This window comes from Panthera onca, chromosome C1 (assembly GCF_046562875.1).
Source record: "Panthera onca isolate mPanOnc1 chromosome C1, mPanOnc1 haplotype 2, whole genome shotgun sequence".
In the NCBI taxonomy this organism is placed as follows: Eukaryota; Metazoa; Chordata; class Mammalia; order Carnivora; family Felidae; genus Panthera; species Panthera onca.
This window is the reverse complement of record NC_138346.1, coordinates 39,637,502-39,654,846: the sequence shown is the minus strand read 5'-3', so window position 1 is coordinate 39,654,846 and position 17,345 is coordinate 39,637,502. Positions and strand designations below refer to the sequence as shown.

Sequence of the window (17,345 nt, the reverse complement as noted above, 5' to 3'; positions counted from 1 at the left end):
GAAATGAGACCAGACAGAAAGCTATCAGCCACCTTCTCTGTGACTCATAGAGCCCAAAGCAGTAAACTATAAACATCCTCATTACAATGTAATATTCAGATATAACATTATACAATAGTAATATTGTATACAATATTGGGGAACATGACTGATCAAACTTTAGCGTCATTCCCACATGGGTGAAATTCAGCACCATCTTGGCACATAGCCTAATTCTTCCCCACATCCTAAAATGAATTTCCTGAGGACTAGTCTATGTGGCTCATGGGACCACTTCATTGACTTGCATTTTAAAAAACTGGGGGATTATCTCACTTTCATGAAATAATGACTACATTTTTAAATATTAAGCTTTAACAACAGACTTAGAATGTAACATCACCTGAAAAAATTCTTGATGTTATGTTTAAATACATAAGCAAATTACATTTGCTTTTTAAGGGCATTCTATCATGAAATCTTTAGTAACGAAGTAATTTTAGAAGTATGTGATATCTCTAACACATATTTTTGCATAAATATATGTAGGTTCATGTTTTATATTTGTTTAAAACCAGGTAAATCTGTATTTGCTTCTATCACTGAATTATCTGGTGCTCATTCTGAAAATATGAGAAATGTGTGAAAGCAAGTAACTGGTAGTCTACACATCAAAACAACTGTGTTTGCCTATGGTATTTACAAACTTAATACAAAGAACGCTGATGCGCTGGGGCGAGCTTAAGGAGATGGTGAAACAGTCAATGAAGCAAAGGCCAGAGATCACATCCCCCAGCTCTGTCTTCAACTTTTCCTCCCAAAGATCATTCATAAATGGTGATGTGTTTAGAAAATGGGGTCCAAGAGGGAAAGATACCTCATGGCTTCGGACTACTCCTCTGTCCAGTCCCTGAAGGAACAGGGCAAAGTGGACATGTGATACAAATGACTGGCTTGGGTAGTAGGAGAGAGGCAAAGTAGAACCAAGTCTGAGACCCAGGAACAAAAGAATCTTGTTAAAAAAAAAGAAGGAAGGAAGGGAGGGAGGGACAGAGGGAGGGAGGGAGGGAGGGAGGGAGGGAGGGAGGGAGGGAGGAAGGAGGGAAGGAAGGAAGAAAGAAAACAGAGGCAAACCATAAACCAGACTGTTAACTATAGAGAGCAAATTGAGGGTTGCTGGAGGGGTGGTAGATGGGGGATGGGCTGAATGGGGGATGGGTATCATGGAGGGCATTTATGATGAACATTGGTTGTTAAATATAAGCGATGGATCACAGAGTCCTACACCTGAAACTAACATTACACTGTATGTTAACTAACTGGAGTTTAAATAAAAACTTGGAAGAAAAAAAGAAAGGAAAAAAAGCATTTGAAGTGGCCCAGAAAGTATGCTGAGAGCGATTTGCTGACTCAGAGCAAACTGACTGCATTATAGGGAAGATAAGTTCAGGGGTTAGGAGGCAAATACCAAAGGGATTCCTTGAAGAAATGGTATACAGAAAAAAGGAATTAAAAAAATTTTTTTAAAGGTTTATTTATTTTTGAGAGGGGGAGGAGGGGCAGAGAAAGAGGGAGACACAGAATCTGAAGCAGGCTCCAGGCTCCAAGCTGTCAGCACAGAGCCCAATGTGGTGCTTGAACTCATGAGCAGCGAGATCATGACCTGAGCAGAGATCTGATGCTCAATCGACTGAGCTACCCAGGTGCCTTTTTTTTTTTTATTTTTAAAGAGAAAAGAAATTTTTAAAGACTAGAATAACAACTAGGTATTTATCCAAAGGATACAAAAATGCTGATTTCAAGGGGCAAATGCACCCCAATGTTTATAGCAGCACTATCAACAATAGCCAAAGTATGAAAAGAGCACAATGTCCACTGGCTGATGAATGGATAAAGAAGATGTGGCATATATACACAATGGACAATTACTTGGCAATCAAAAGAATGAAATCTTGCCATTTGCAACAATGTGGATAGAACTTGAGTGTATTATGCTAAGCAAAATTAGTCAGAGAAAGATAAAAATCATATGATTTCACACATATGTGGAATTTAAGAAACAAAACAGATGAACATAAGGGAAGGGAATGAAAAATAAGATAAAAAGAGAGAGGGAGGCAAACCATAAGAGACTCTCAAATACAGAGAAACTGAGAGTTGTTGGAGGGCTGGTGGGTGGGGGATGGGCTAAATGAGTGATGGGCACCCAGGAGGGCACTTGCTGGGATGAGCACTGGGTGTGATATATATAAGTGATCAATCAATAAATTTTACCCCTGAAACTAAGACTCCACTATCTGTTAACTAACTTGCATTTAAATAAATTAAAAAAAAATTGTTTAATTAAAAGAACTGGCAAGGATGATTCAAAGAGAAAAACAAAGACATAATGAATAAAGACTAGAATACCAGCTTGAGTTCAGGAAAAGAACAGCTAAAGATGTCCAGTTACTTGAATCAAGCCACTTTTGATACCCCAGCATAAAAAAATTTCCCTTGTATAGAAATTCCTTTGAATTTATCAATTTCCCTTGAGATACGCAAAGAATGTTTAAGGGTTAATTCTTTTGACTACTTGCTACTTCAATTCCTCTTAACAGCCTGTCTAAATCCAAAGACTCACTAGAATGAGACTTGATTGGAGTAGCGGAAAAGGGAATTTCATACAGTTGAAGGATGAAGGAATAAAAGAGAGGGAAATGAGCTGCTCCAGGGGCATCTGGATCCTTAGAATGCAGAGACAGGAAGTTCAGAGCAAAGTGCCAGAAGGTGGGAGAAAAAGGATTTGGAAGAATTGGTGGGAGAATGGCCCCAAGCAAGGTAACCCACTTCATAGTGTTGACCATTGTACTATATTTCCATAGGTCACAAAGAACACACAGAAAAAATATATACACAAGAAAGTGTAACTCAGTTGTCCAGTTGGGTTTCTCTTTCTTTCTCCAGCTATCTCTCTAGGTATAACCAGACTGATTCTCAATCTTAGTAATCACAAACTCAGAAAACGTACCTGGAGGTCCCATAGCGCACATGATTTGAATGTCCACTAGCTTAATCATAGAACAATCTTTTAGATCATACCAATTCCAGTGATCTAACCATTGTCTAAGCAACTCAATGGGTGGCTGAGCCCCATATACTTCCCGAGCGGGCATATTGACATCATCTACAAAGACAACCTGAGAATAAAAAGAGAAGCAGTATTACAAAATATTAACACCTTAATGTCCTATTGTGTAAATCGTGTTGAGGCAAAGAATGTAGAGTACATATGTGAGAAATGATGGTTTCTTTTCAAATAAAGAATAATATCCCCTAGCATCCATGCTTCCAAGGAATAGGGAAAGTCTCATTACTAACCTTTATAGATTAAGAGTCGAGGACTTAATAATCCTCTCACACAATTTGTTTCTCAATATGCCTCCTCTTTTTCCTTATACAATTTCAATACATTAAAGTAAATGAGAAAGCTAGGATGTTAAAATGATTATAACCTCTGAGTGGTGAAAGTTAGGTTCAAAGGGGTGTTCCTGGCAAAGAAACACAGAGAAGTCAATTGATAGCTGGGTTGTTTAAAGGTCTAGAGGAGCAAGCAGCATAGATGGCTGAATAGAAATGTTAATCAGAGAAGTAGACAGGTAGATAATTTCCCAGATGAATATTTTACTTTAATTCAAAGGGCAAGTGCTTGTTTTTAATGTCAAGTTGTCTAATGCACATGCAAATATGAATACACTTTTCGGGAAACGTAATCAAAATTTGTGATTAAAAAACAGTGTACAAAAAGATATCAAGTTTTAGTCTATCTTGTTTCATTTTTCTGACTGTAGCAGGGTCAGCGAAGTGGACCAGTGCTGTGCCATACGTATAGAAACAGAGCAATTACCATTCTCTTGCCCAAAGGAGGACCAAAAACTCCCTTTCTTCTTTTGTCCAATTTTGACATGATGATATTCTGAGTTTGAGCTGCTGTAGTTTGTGCTGAGAAGTTAATTATCAGAGGCTTGTAGATGTCTTTGCTGAGTTGATTTAAAAGAAAATTCTATATAATAGGAAATAATAAAATGAGCCATAGTTTGGAATTACGCTCTGACTTTTGAAAATAAACACTAAGCAAAAGTATTGACACACCTGAATCTAAACTTAGAGTGTCGTAACAATGTGAAAAAAGGGTTGGAATCGATAGAAATAACAGTTACTGTATCAGTGGTGTCTCTATTTGTCCAGGCCCCATGCATATGGCCTGATTTCCAAAACCACATTCCTTCTTAACAAGAGATCATGGGGACTCAGAGGCTAAGAAACTCATTTAAGGTCTCAGGGATGGTGGAAGGGGGAAGAATTCAGATCGCCATGCATCTCTTACCAGATAAATGTTCTTTTTATTATAGTCTGTTATCTTTCCACTGAAACACCAAGTTATCAGACTAGAAGTTAGGAAGCTTAAATAATATAACCGTATTTTCAAAATGGATTTCACCGGAAAGCAGGTGCAATTACAATGATTCTTAACCAAGACGTTGTGTTTTACAAATCATCTTGTAAAAGAATAATTAAATAGGAAAATATTTACAATAGATTAGGTAGAAAAAGCAGATTACAAAATAAGATGCAGAGTACATTCCCCATTTTGTAAAAAGTAATGTTTTTTGTTTGTTCGTTTTGCCTGGGCTGAATTTGGAATGAGGGTATAAATGACAAATGGGTTTATTTTTCTCCAACCATTGCCTTTAACCTTATCAAGTCTCCATTCCTTGACTCTTGATGGTATCTTGGGTAAATCCCTTAGCTTTCTGTATACTTTCAGCAAGATTGATTTTTAACCTTGGCCAAACCAACACCTTAATTTAAAATCTCAGTTTAAAACTTCTCCATCTCTGCTGTTGGATATTTCCTGATGTATACAGCATTTGAATTATAATGAGGGTTTCGTTTCAGTATGTTCTGAAAGATATTATTCAATAAATCTTATCAGGACAATTATTTAACCATATGCCTGAATATATTCCAAAAGGATTGACAGATTACATAAAACGACAAAAATCAATAAAGAACTAGAAACAGGAGCTATCATAATTGGGGGAATGTGAGCTGACTGAGAACCTGCAGTGGGGGAGGAATCACTGATGGCTCATTTGGGCTCCTTTCCCTTTTTCCCATCTTCTTCCCACCCCGCAGCTGGGTGGGGGACAGAGCTAGAGGAAGACAGGCAAAAGTCCTATCCCACTGGCATCACTGTGGTTTCCTCTTGGATAATGTGGTCTTGCCTGCTGTCGTGGAAAGCTTCTAAATGCTTACTCAGAGGAGCAGATCTGCAAATTCTTTAGAAACTCCAAAGGGATACCCACACTGTGCAGTTCTCTGCCATAAGGAAAGTAATGGGGCTCCACACTGTGGCATTGCTGTGGGTAGTCATCTAGAATGGAGTCCCAAGAAGGCTGAAGTCCACTTATCTTCCACATTGTCCACTTGCCCCTGGGAAACTTGCACTCACTTGTCCTGCCAAAGCTGGGGATACTTACTGACAGCTCCAGGCAGCTTTCTGCCTTCAGAAATCTGAAACTAGAGGCAAGAACTAGTCTTTGTTCAATATGACCCTCTAAACACAAAGGAACACAGACTGTGTAAAGCTACTGAGATTTGGGGCATTATCTGTTATAGCAGCTAGTATTTTTTTTTTTAAACAAACACACAATGGGAATCATTACAGAAGTCAATCAGTCTTATTACTACATAATAATCCTTCTTATATTAAATAATTTTGAAAATTAAATATCAAGTGTAATTAATTAAAACACCCCTTCCTTTCAACAGATATGAACTTCTTCATCCTCAACAAGCTATTTTTATTAAAATACCTTTAAAAATACCTTTAAAAAGGTACAATAATTTAGTGATGTAAAATAGCACATCTTTAGTCCATTTTCTAAAATAGGCAGTTACTAAAAAATTCTCTGTGGCTACAACATCAAAATATTGGAATGTTTAAAAAATATGAAGTTTTGGGGCGCCTGGGTGGCTCAGTCGGTTAAGCGGCCGACTTCGGCTCAGGTCATGATCTCACGGTCCGTGAGTTCGAGCCCCGCGTCGGACTCTGTGCTGACGGCTCAGAGCCTGGAGCCTGTTTTGGATTCTGTGTCTCCCTCTCTCTGACCCTCCCCTGTTCATGCTCTGCCTCTCCCTGTCTCAAAAATAAATAAAAATGTTTAAAAAAAAATTAAAAAAAAATGAAGTCTACTATTACACGTAGTTTACAAAATAACATTCTTAGGAATATTAATGTACCTTTTAACATGTAGATTTCTATAATACTTACAATGATATAAACACTCTTTCCAGTTCCTGTTGGTCCTACAAATATTGAAGGCTTTTGATGGGTGGTTAACAATTCCATTAATGCAGAGTATCGAACTGTGTCCAGAGTTGGTACAATGATTTCATTAAACATCATATCCTTAGGAATTGGAGGAGCTTCTGCCAATTTTTTTACCCATGGTTCCCATTTTCCTATTCCCTGTTCATAATAAATAGCCAAACGGTGAATGTTATATTATAAAATACTTTTAAAAGCTCTGTACTCCTGTGCCACTGTAGAAAAGATCAAAGATCAAGACCAAAGCAAAACACTGATGTTTATACATTTGTTTTTAGCCTTTAAAACACTTCACCCTGAATTTGAAAGTTAAACTTTGTGCTAAATTGAGAAGAAACGAGGCTTTTCTATGAACCAAAATGAAATGGCAATGCTGTGGGTTTTTTTAATGCCCTGAAACCACTGATTACGTCAACCCAAAGATCAGCTATTTTGGCCAAATGTTAGATTGAGAAAACTGGACTAATTAATGCATTAAAGAGTAAAGAATTTTATTCCATAGTGTTAACCAATATAGCACTTATTTCCCTAGAACATCAGCTGCATGTTGCTTATACTTTAATATTTTTTATTTTTTATGTCTATTTTTTTTATTTTTGAGGGGGAGAGAGAGAGAGAGAGAGACCGAGAGAGAGGGAGGAGGACAGAGGATCTGAAGCAGGCTTTGTGCTGACAGCAGAGAGCCCAATGCAAGGTTCAAACTCATGAATCTTGAGATCATGACCTGAGTCAAAGTCAGATGTTTAACCAACTGAGCCACCCAGGCACCTCTGCTTATGCTTTTAGAATGGTATTTATAACAAACATCAGCTTATCATTTCAGGTGAGATTTTTGTAAATTGTGGTTAAAAAAAATACCTAAAATATACCTTCAACCATTTTTTTGAGTATACAGTTCAGTAGTTTTAACTATATTCACATTGCTGTGCAACAGCTATCTAGAATAGACAAGATTTCTTAATGTGAGATTATTATCATGACTTAACATTATACTGCATCTTTGTATCCAATTAACTTGTCAACTAAAATTTGTGCTTGCTATACAGTGTTTAGAACAAAAATTTTCAGAGATATCATGTTAACTCTCTCACCTTAGAAAAACATCACTGGTCTCTCCATTCTTGCAAAATCAAATTTAAGCTCCTGGTCATTTAAAGCATATCAGAATTCAGGCCCTCCTTTCTTATATCTTTATGTGTTCCACAGGCCAGTCTCATCGATGGATGTACTGTTTCCCTACATGACCTGGGTTCCTAGACCTTCCCACATGGCACTCTTTTGGCTTAGAGTGTCACATGACACTCTTCTGAAGAGGTTATGAACTCATCAAGGGCAGCTCTGTGCCTTATTCATTTTTGTACCCTCTGGCACAGTACTTTGCGGATAGTACAGATTTTTTTTTGAGGACGGTGAATTCATATCACATGTGAAAACTGTATTACAAAGACATTTCTACAACTTTCTAGAACTGATGAAAATAAAAATTTCCTTCCCATATTCTTTAAGTATATTCATTTTTGAGAAAGAGAGACAGAGAGTGAGCAGGGGAGGGCCAGAGAGAGAGAGAGGCAGACACAGAATCTGAAGAAGGCCCCAGGCTCTGAGCTATCAGCACAGAGCCCGATGTGGGACTTGAACCTATAAGCTGCAAGATCATGACCTGAGCCAAAGCTGGATGATTAACTGACTGAGCCACACAGGTCTCCTCCTTCTCATATTTTTGATGATCTTTTCTAACATGGATCTTTTGCCACCATACGAGGAAGGAAAAGTTAAGAGTCAGAAATCCTGGAGTGGATATGCCCTTAGAGATGTTGTGATACTGGGAAAATCACCTATCTCTGAGCCCTAATTTTCTCAATGGGAAGATTTGCAAAATAATACTATCTTTCTTATTTCACTGAGATATTGGGAAACAAATAGAAATGATTGTGGAAAAGCTTAATAAACTTCAAAGTGCTCTGAAAATGCAGGCTATTGTTAGTAATTGGAAATAAAATAAAATTAGGAAAAATGAAAGGATAATAACTTTCAGTTGGCAGGGTGAAGAATCTGTCCTAAGGTAAGCCTGGTAATATACTTCAAAAGCCATAAAAATTTAAAAATTGATATAGCAAATTCCTTTTCTAAGAACTTCTCTTTTTTACTTAAAAATTTTTTTTAAGTTTATTGTTTATTTATTTATTTTGAGAGAGACAGAGACAGCATGAGTGGGGGAGGGGCAGAAAGCAGGAGGAAGAGAAAATCCCAAGCAGGCTCTGTGTTGTCAGGGCAGAACCCAATGCAGGCTCGAACCCATAAAACTGTGAGATCATGACGTGAGCCAAAACCAAGAGTCTGACACTCAACCATGTGAGCCACCCAGGTGCCCCTCTAGGAATTTATCTTAAAGAAAAAATCAGATATATACACATGGCTTGTATACAGGAATATTCACCACAGGAGAAAAACTAAGAAACAACAAAAACAGTTCAACATCTAACAGTAGGAAACTGTTGGGCTAGATTGTGGTCCTCAGATAATAGAATATACGGAGGCTTAGAAAAATAAGTTTATTAAAGAAATACTAATGAGATAGAAAGGTGTTCTCTTTGTTAACGGGAGAAGAGGATATAAAATTACCCTCTGGGGATATAGTATGATCCAATTTCACCTGAAGCTCCATATTTAAACATCATGGATTTTTAAATGTCCTCAATACAGTACTTATAGCTGTCACACACATACAGGTGAACAAACACCACCCAGGTTTTATTGTCCAATTCATTTGCAAAGTGCTGAATTAACACTAACCCAGCTATGGCCCTACAGGGCTTCTTACCATCTGTGATATGCTAACATGCACCAAATGAATCTCCAAGAGGTATCTTAAAGCAAAATGTACCTACTGCTGGACTAGATGTCATAATGTATAATTTTATTTAATGAATACAATAGGCCCATCAGGTGCTATTATTTATCTCATTTTATCAAAGAGAAAAGCAAGAATCAGAAAGATTAATAAACTAGTCCCAGGTTCTACAGAAAGAAAGTGGCGTTACTAGGACTGAAACCCAGAGGTGTCTGACTTCAAAGCCAAAGCAACTTCCTTTACTACTCCATGTTGACTCTTAAGGTAAACAGTGGTGACAAGGTGGCCCCAGAGCCATTATGTGCTGTAATGTTGTACATCTTGCTTCAGAGTTCTTACCTCAGTGACAAATTGATAATCATAAATTGTTCCTTTTTCAGGAAATGGGACAGTTAGTGCTTTTGAAGACGTTTGTTCCGTACCGCTCAGTAATTTAAACTTATTTTGAGTTAGTTCTGAAATTGGGCCTTCCATTAGTTCTCGAAGAATCTTATCAAATCTCAACCTATCATCATCATTACAAGACGCTCCGACGGACCAGATCAATGAAAATAGAAAAATGCCCTGCATCGGAGAGATGAGAAGATAGAGTGCATTAAAAAAGGACTTTAATGTATTCTTGAAGCTTGAATCAGATCAGCCAGATTAATATCTTTGAAAGAAAATGAATAAACTAACATATAATAGTAAGTTATCTCAGGATTTTATAATAATTAGATTTTTAAAAACCAAATTGCATGTTTTAGAAAAATCTTGCTATCAGAAAAGATAATATAATGCAAAGTATAATTCTAGGCATTGTGAAACCTCAGAATGATTAGTCTGGTAAATCACATGAAATTTTAAGTAAGTGGCAGGACCCTGATATTAAAAAAGAACATTGAGATAACTTTTTATGAAGGCGTATTTTAATAAAGAATAATCAATCCACAATAAACCTGCTTTTTAAATTTAAATTTTGATAGTGTTTTCGTAAAAGCAGAACAAATTTATATTCATTTATTTACCTGTTGTAATAATCTGAGCAACGAATGCATAAACCAGAACTGCCATTCTGTAAGCTTTCTTCTTACCAGGCTTAGGCAGGAAAACAGAGTAGATGACAAGACCCGCCACTAAATGAGAAAACTTACTAGTTTGCTTTAAATCAAATCCGCTTCTTTTTAAAAAAATTTTTTTAACATTTATTTTTGAGAGACGGAGCATGAGCAACACAGGGGCAGAGAGAGAGGGAGACACAGAATCCCAAGCAGGCTCCAGGCTCTGAGCTGTCAGCACAGAGCCCAATGTGGGGCTCGAACTCATGAACCATGAGATCATGACCTGAGCTGAAGTCAGACACTGAAACCAACTGAGCTCCTCAAATCCCCTTTATAATGCCAAAACAAACACAATCTTGACTATGTTCATAAAAGTTGTGGACTCTACTTCGACACTGTGCACCTGCTCCTAGATTACTCACAGGTTGTTTCTCTCCAGAAACTCTTTAAAACTAAATTGAGATTAATTTATTTAATAGAATGTAAGTAATAAGAGCAACATATTGACCACATTAGAAATGCTACCATTAGCAGTACATAATTTTTTATTAAGGAATATTCAAGTTCTGTTGATAATTTTATTCCTATTTTAAAAATATGTTTATACATATTTTCTTCCTTTCCTCAATCCTGATGTAGATTTGTATATGCATATATATATTTTAAGCGCTTAAATCTCAAGAAAAATGGGGCACCTGGGTGGCTCAGTCAGTTGAGCATCTGACTCTTGATTTTGGCTTAGGTCGTGATCTCATGGTTCCTGGGATCCAGCCCCGTATTAGGCTCTGTGCTTATATAGCACGGAGCCTGCTTGGGATTCTCTCTCTGTCTCTCTCTGTCTCTGTCTCTCCCTCTCTCTCTGTCCCTACACTTGTTCACACGTGCTCCCTCTTTCTCAAAATAAAGAAACTTAAAAGAAAAAGCGAAGACAAGCAAGGAAAAAACGCAAAGAGTTATTATGATTTGCAGGTTGAAGGGGAGGGAGGTGAATCTTATCAAATGGTCATTGCTATTTTGGGGGTTGATCATTTCTGAGGCTGGTTAAGTGACTGAAGATTCCAGTAGCAGATCTAAGGGTATCAGTGGGTTTCACCCAAACCTCATGAGGCCATAGAACTGCCAGTTGAGGAGGTTCCTCCAAGGACCTACTATTTGGGGCCTGACTTTTTCCTTGCTGTTCAGCTACCACCCACAGTCCAGCCCCCATTTCCGGGGGAGAAATGAAGTTCATTAATGAGGAAGCACTGGGGAAAGCAGTAGATGCCTTTCTACAGCAGGATTCAAAGGCAATGGACCTTACCTCCAATAAAGAATACGTTTCTCGGTCATTTCTCTCTTTCACTTTGACTGCATCAGCAAAGTCATCGATAAAACAGTCTATTAGATTCATTAAGGATCGGACTAAGTTTGTGTCTGAAGTAGGAGATAATTCCTGAAAAATCAGGGGGAAAAGTCTATAGAACAAATTAACTTAAATTAGGCACTAATTAAAATAGCATCAACTAATATTTATTGAACTTACTTTGTCCTCATAGCTGTAGTACTTATGAAAAGGCACGATTATAATTCTAGCTCTATAGGTAGGAAAACTGAGGCACGGATTAATTCCCTAGTCTAGAGTGTAGTGACACTGGAGGTGTTGTCCTGAGCCTCTCCTGCACAGATTCTCGAATTCACAAAGTTTACTTGTACATGTTCAGTTAATCAATGACCTTGATTCTCATACCAATTGTGTAGGTCAAAACACTAGAAGAAATCTTTCAGAGAAGGCAATTAATTTTCATTACTTAAAATTAATTAATGAGCTTCAAAACTTATTTTATACATCTTGACAGTAGTATTTATAGTAAGCTCATTCCTATGAAATAAATTTGCAAGTCTTGAAGGGCACAACATGTAGCCAGAGTGCTGTAAACATCATGCACTTTACTTTTTGGGGTCTCACCGTGAGTGTTTATAAAATAAATGAAATAGTGTACATAGGTCCTAGCACCAGGCATCACATAGCAAGTTCTCCATAAACATGTGTCTTCTTGCCTCCGAGCTCTCCTCCAACCTTTAGAGGGGTATTGCTTCACAGTTACTGTGTGAGAATTAACTCTCTGAAAGTTAATTGGAACTGAAGATTAGGAGCAGCTGACTTCATCTTCAGCCACTGTCCCAGTAGAAACAGGCAGAAATGACAACCGAGTTTCCCTAAGGATGGGACTAACTACTACTGATGCCCCCCTAAAATACAAATGGCTGTTGCTAAAAATAAGACACTCATTACTACATAGCAGCTAAGAGGAACTCATAATTTCTTTAAGAGAGGACAAAAGTACATAGTACATTTTAGAAGCTTGTAATAAAAGCATGTTTTTTTTTTCTCTTTTGCTATTGAAAAGATTAGTTATTACATGGAAAATTCATTTATTTGTAATACCTACATTGTCTGACAATGCCAGGGATGGAGGGGGGGGGGACCTGTAGCTTACTCGACAAGTTTAACTGTTTTTGAAACATGATTACTTCATATCTTCAACAAATGTCAAGATTTCTCTCTCTCTCTCTCTCTCTCTCTCTCTCTCTCTCTCTCTCTTTTTTAAATTTTGTAACATCCACACTCCTTGGAAGAGATGTGTCCGCCCCTGTAGTGCCAGTGTCCCCCCCTCCCCCCACCGATCCGGCCCGTTCCACAGTGAGCTGCCAGAGCAGCCTTGCCTCTTTCCTGAAAATGTTTGGGCCATGCTTCACCCCATGATCTTCTCACTTGCCAAATCCAAGGCCATGTGCCAAACATTTTCTGCCTTGACCTCTTGGTAGTTTCCCATAATACTGACTACCTGCTTCTTAAAATGCCCTCTTCTCTTCCTGAGATTGCAGCCAGGTCTGGCATTGTATTCTTTGCTCTCGTATCTTTTTTTCTCTGCATTTTCTCTTTAGGCAATATCCACTGGCATGATTTTTAAATTCCGCTTTCCTTTTCTGTACTGTGAGCCAAACTCGTGCCTTCTTCTCTTAGATTTCCAACAGTAGGAGAAATACCAGCCCTGTGTCCCTATGTTTGCTCCAGAGCCCAAGTCAACAACAGTAATCTCTAAACAAGTAGATACACTCATGCTAAATATAGTGGATTCCTCATTTAGCAGGCCTAGAGCAGTAACGTGTTCCTCCATCATTACCCACTATCTAATTCTTTAGATTTAATAAATGAATTACTTTTAAAAATGGTCCCTTTGCTGGTTATAATATAGATTTATTCTAGGAACTTTAAAAAACAAAGAAAATTATAAAAATGGAAACTAGAATATAATAGTCTGAGAAATGAGAGATAACATTTTTAGGTATTTTCATCCAGATGTGGTTAAGTGGACCTTTAAGACTTTTTTTTTTTTTTTAAGAGGTAAGAGAGTAGCATCCACACATCTTCTCAAACTTTAAAATGCTTCTTTTAAAATTTTTCTGGGGGGCACCTGGGTGGCTCAGGCGGTTATGTTAGGTTGCTGATTTTGGCTCAGGGCATGATCTCGCGGTTCACGGGTTAGAGCCCAGCATCGGGCTCTCTGCTGTCAGCCTGCTTCAGATCCTTGGTACCCCCCTCCCTCTCTGCCCCTCTCCCTCGTGTGCTCTCACGTGCTTTCTCTCTCTCTCAAACTAAAATAAACATTACAAATTAAAAAAAAAAAAAACAAAAATAACATTAAACTTTGTTTTGGAGAATAAGTATGTAAGTGAAAATCTTTTTACTTTAATCAGAAAAAGGTTTTTAGTTAAAACAGTTAAGTTATCTTAATACCTGAGAGTTGACATTGACCACAGACATTAAAATGAATATATTTGGCTAATTTGGATTTTCCACTGATTGTTTAAGTCTTAAAATTCTCGTTCCTCTTACCTTCGTATGCTTTCTAATAAATTCAACAGACACTGGGACCATTCTGTCAAATAAGCCTATTATAAATTCTTTCTGAATAATACTAATCACAGCAGGTAAAAGATTTATCCAAGACAACATTAGTGGTCTCCAGCCTAACATGTGAGGCTCCATGTAAATCATACCACATCTGGAAACCTGGAAAAAAGAATAATTGTTTACCATCAAGGTAATGAAATATGACATGGTACATCCCTTTCTTAAAACCTGCAGAAAATTCCTAAAAAGAAGCTTAATTTTATGTCTTCATGACCTAAATTTTTATGTGTGACTTTACCAATGGTTCTAGACAAAAAGGAAAAAAATCCCTGACTCTAAAATTGATCAAGGTAGGTCAACAGCTATGCCTGTTCTTAGAGTACTGTTACAATGAATTGTAATACGTTTCATTTAAAGTCAAAGTTCCTTATAAACACATTTATAACATTTCAAATATATAAGATGTCAACATTGAGGACTCACAGTGGCGGGAGAAGCAACTTCCAAATCCATTGGTTCAAAAATAAGATTCATTTGTGGTGACATTTGAATAATCTCCCCACTCATCAGACAGAGCTTTTTGTTGTCATCCAGCACCGTATTCATATTCTCAATCCACACGGCATCTACTGGCCCATCAAAAATTAACCATTTCCTATCTGGCGTCTGGTATATGCATTTGATGAATACAAGGGAAAAATTAATAGTGATAATGTAAGGAAACAGTGCAATGCTTCAAAATTTAAACATGTAACTCCTAAAATTAATTTCACCATGAAAATGTAAAGGTGTCTTTAGAATACAGTGTGTATGTGTGTACAGAGAGAAAGTCACAAAACAAGCCTTTATGTGCCATGGACAAGACAGAAATGTAACATCTGTTCTCAAGATTCCATCTTTTCCAACGTTTCTGAACTCACATGTAACATGTTTTGGAAAGTATTACAAATAGAAAAAAATATAATTGTCAGTGAAAACAGAATTTTCATTGAAATTACCTGATTCTATGCGGTATTATGTTCATACAGATTAATTACTTTTACGTGCTAAGTCAAGTTTTTTCTTCCCTCCGCTGAATGAATTCACACACATTCATACCCCTCTTGGGTCGAATGGTTTTATGGCGATATGGGACATTAGTATAAGATTCAGTTTCACAATGATAAATATGAAAATATTTGCTTATTGTCTGGAATACAGTAAAAGCTCAACAAATATTAAGGAGTGGCTAGGCAGCTGCTGGAGGGTACAAAAGCTGATTCTACTTTCCACAACTTACGAATCAGCTTTTTTGGGCACACGGATGCTGCCTTGGTTCACTTTCAGCAAACGTGATTTGAGTTGAAGTGGTGAGGGATTTGGATCCATCTTAACACCTTCTCAGTCCCTGTGGACAACTGCTTTAATCTACAAGACAGTACACCTGTCATGGGCTTAGGCCACCCCATACCCACTCTCTGAGCCAAGAAGCAAGAAAGAGCCCATACCCCGGAAGTCTCCTTGAAAAGAGCCCGTACCCCAGAAGTCACCTTGAGAAGAGCCCAGACCCCAGAATTCACCTTGAGAAGAGCCCATACCCCAGAAGTCACCTTGAGAAGAGCCCGTACCCCGGAAGTTACCTTGAGAAGAGCCCGTACCCCAGAAATCACCTTGAGAAGAGCCCAGACCCCAGAAGTCACCTTGAGAAGAGCCCGTACCCCGGAAGTCACCTTGAGAAGAGCCCATACCCCGGAAGTCACCTTGAGAAGGGCCCATACCTTGGAAGTCACCTTGAGAAGAGCCCAGACCCCAAAAGTCACCTTGAGAAGAGCCCAGACCCCAAAAGTCACCTTGAGAAGAGCCCATACCCTGGAAGTCACCTTGAGAAGAGCCCGTACCTCAGAAGTCACCTTGAGAGCAACTTTCCCTTGCACTGTTGGCTTCCCATGCCTGCTAATCTTCACTTTGGGTAACACCACCATGTAACAGCAAGATGTTGGGCTCTACGGTCTGAAAGACCTTGCTTTTCATTTGGCTTTACTACTTACCAGCTAGGAGACTTTGGGTCAGCTCCTTAACCTCTCTGAGACTATTTATGGGACAAAGCTCTCTGGAAAATGTAATATGTGCTATGTAACTGGATGTACAATGGGAGAGATCTCATAATTATTTCTGTACAAATAATGTAACTGCATACATTATCTACAGATGCCATGTGTTAATCTGGGCCAGAGTGTATCCACTGTGAAAAGAAAGAAACTGAGAAGTTATATCAATGGTCCCAACGTGTCTGTTTGCCTCACAAATACTTTTATCCTTGAAATTACTAATAAAGCCTGGTACTGGGCAAGATCTCTGTCCCATGAAAGCCAATCCTTATGTCACTCATTGCCCAAGTTCCTTCAGCCATTAAGAGCAGAGTTGAGATATGACATTTTTCTATTATCACACTGATTAAAGAATAATGATTAGTCAGGTCCTTAAGCGAATAAAGAGCACCAAAGTCAAGACGTAAGGTAGTCAGAATAAAGGAAATATTTATTTGAAAAAGATTCAATAAATTAAGTGTCTCTAGCCTAGGCCCTTCTTCTTTAAGACCAGACTTAGCAAGCTCTCTCCCACATGATCACATTCTGTGGACAGCCTGCTAACATGTGGCAACCAAGTTAACATTTCCTGGTCTGTGGACTCTTTCTTGGAAGAGCGGGCAACCGCTGCTCAGCAGAATAAGCCAGGAGTAGGTAAATGCCCGCTCTCACTCACAGCAGTCAGCACAGCTGGCTCATCCCTCACCTCCTACGCTTTCCAGCAGCCCATTCTCTTCCGAACAAGTAGAGCAAAAGTGTTGGAACTTGAAGACACTGTTTTGTAAAAGTCTGCAATTTCTTCTCTGCGAACTGGAATATACCTAACAATTAGTGGGTGTGACAGAGACAGCAGCCTAAAAAGTGGACAATGGAAGAACGTTCCTGAAGGAGCAAAAGGATCACGATATTCAGCTGTTCTCCTTCCTGTGTCGTTTAGCCTGAAAAAAGAGACCCAGAAGTGCTTTTTCCCTGACTTCTTTCTTGTGCCCTCTTCTCTGCACACCCAGGCAAAGGCCCTCGCCAGCATCTGGCATCTTTGCCAGCATCTGGCATCGTCTGGCATCTTTGTAGGTGCTGCTGATGCTGGCAGAAACAGTGCCAGACGATCTGGGACCGTGTTGTAAATAAACACCTTGAGCTT

General features: G+C 38.4%; 1 protein-coding gene across 2 annotated transcripts in view; it reads right to left on the bottom strand.

Annotated features, from left to right (window-relative positions):
• Nucleotides 1–17,345, bottom strand: part of DNAH7 (dynein axonemal heavy chain 7) — a 264,880-nt gene that overhangs the window by 126,772 nt on the left and 120,763 nt on the right. For both annotated transcript variants that reach the window (XM_078451065.2, XM_078451063.2), the window contains exons 32-38: nt 14,622–14,804; nt 14,121–14,297; nt 11,544–11,675; nt 9,543–9,767; nt 6,296–6,493; nt 3,866–4,021; nt 2,990–3,158 (exon numbers count right to left, since the gene is read on the bottom strand). In XM_078451065.2, coding sequence (XP_078307191.2) covers nt 2,990–3,158; nt 3,866–4,021; nt 6,296–6,493; nt 9,543–9,767; nt 11,544–11,675; nt 14,121–14,297; nt 14,622–14,804 — 1,240 coding nt within the window. The remainder of the gene's footprint in view (nt 1–2,989; nt 3,159–3,865; nt 4,022–6,295; nt 6,494–9,542; nt 9,768–11,543; nt 11,676–14,120; nt 14,298–14,621; nt 14,805–17,345) is intronic.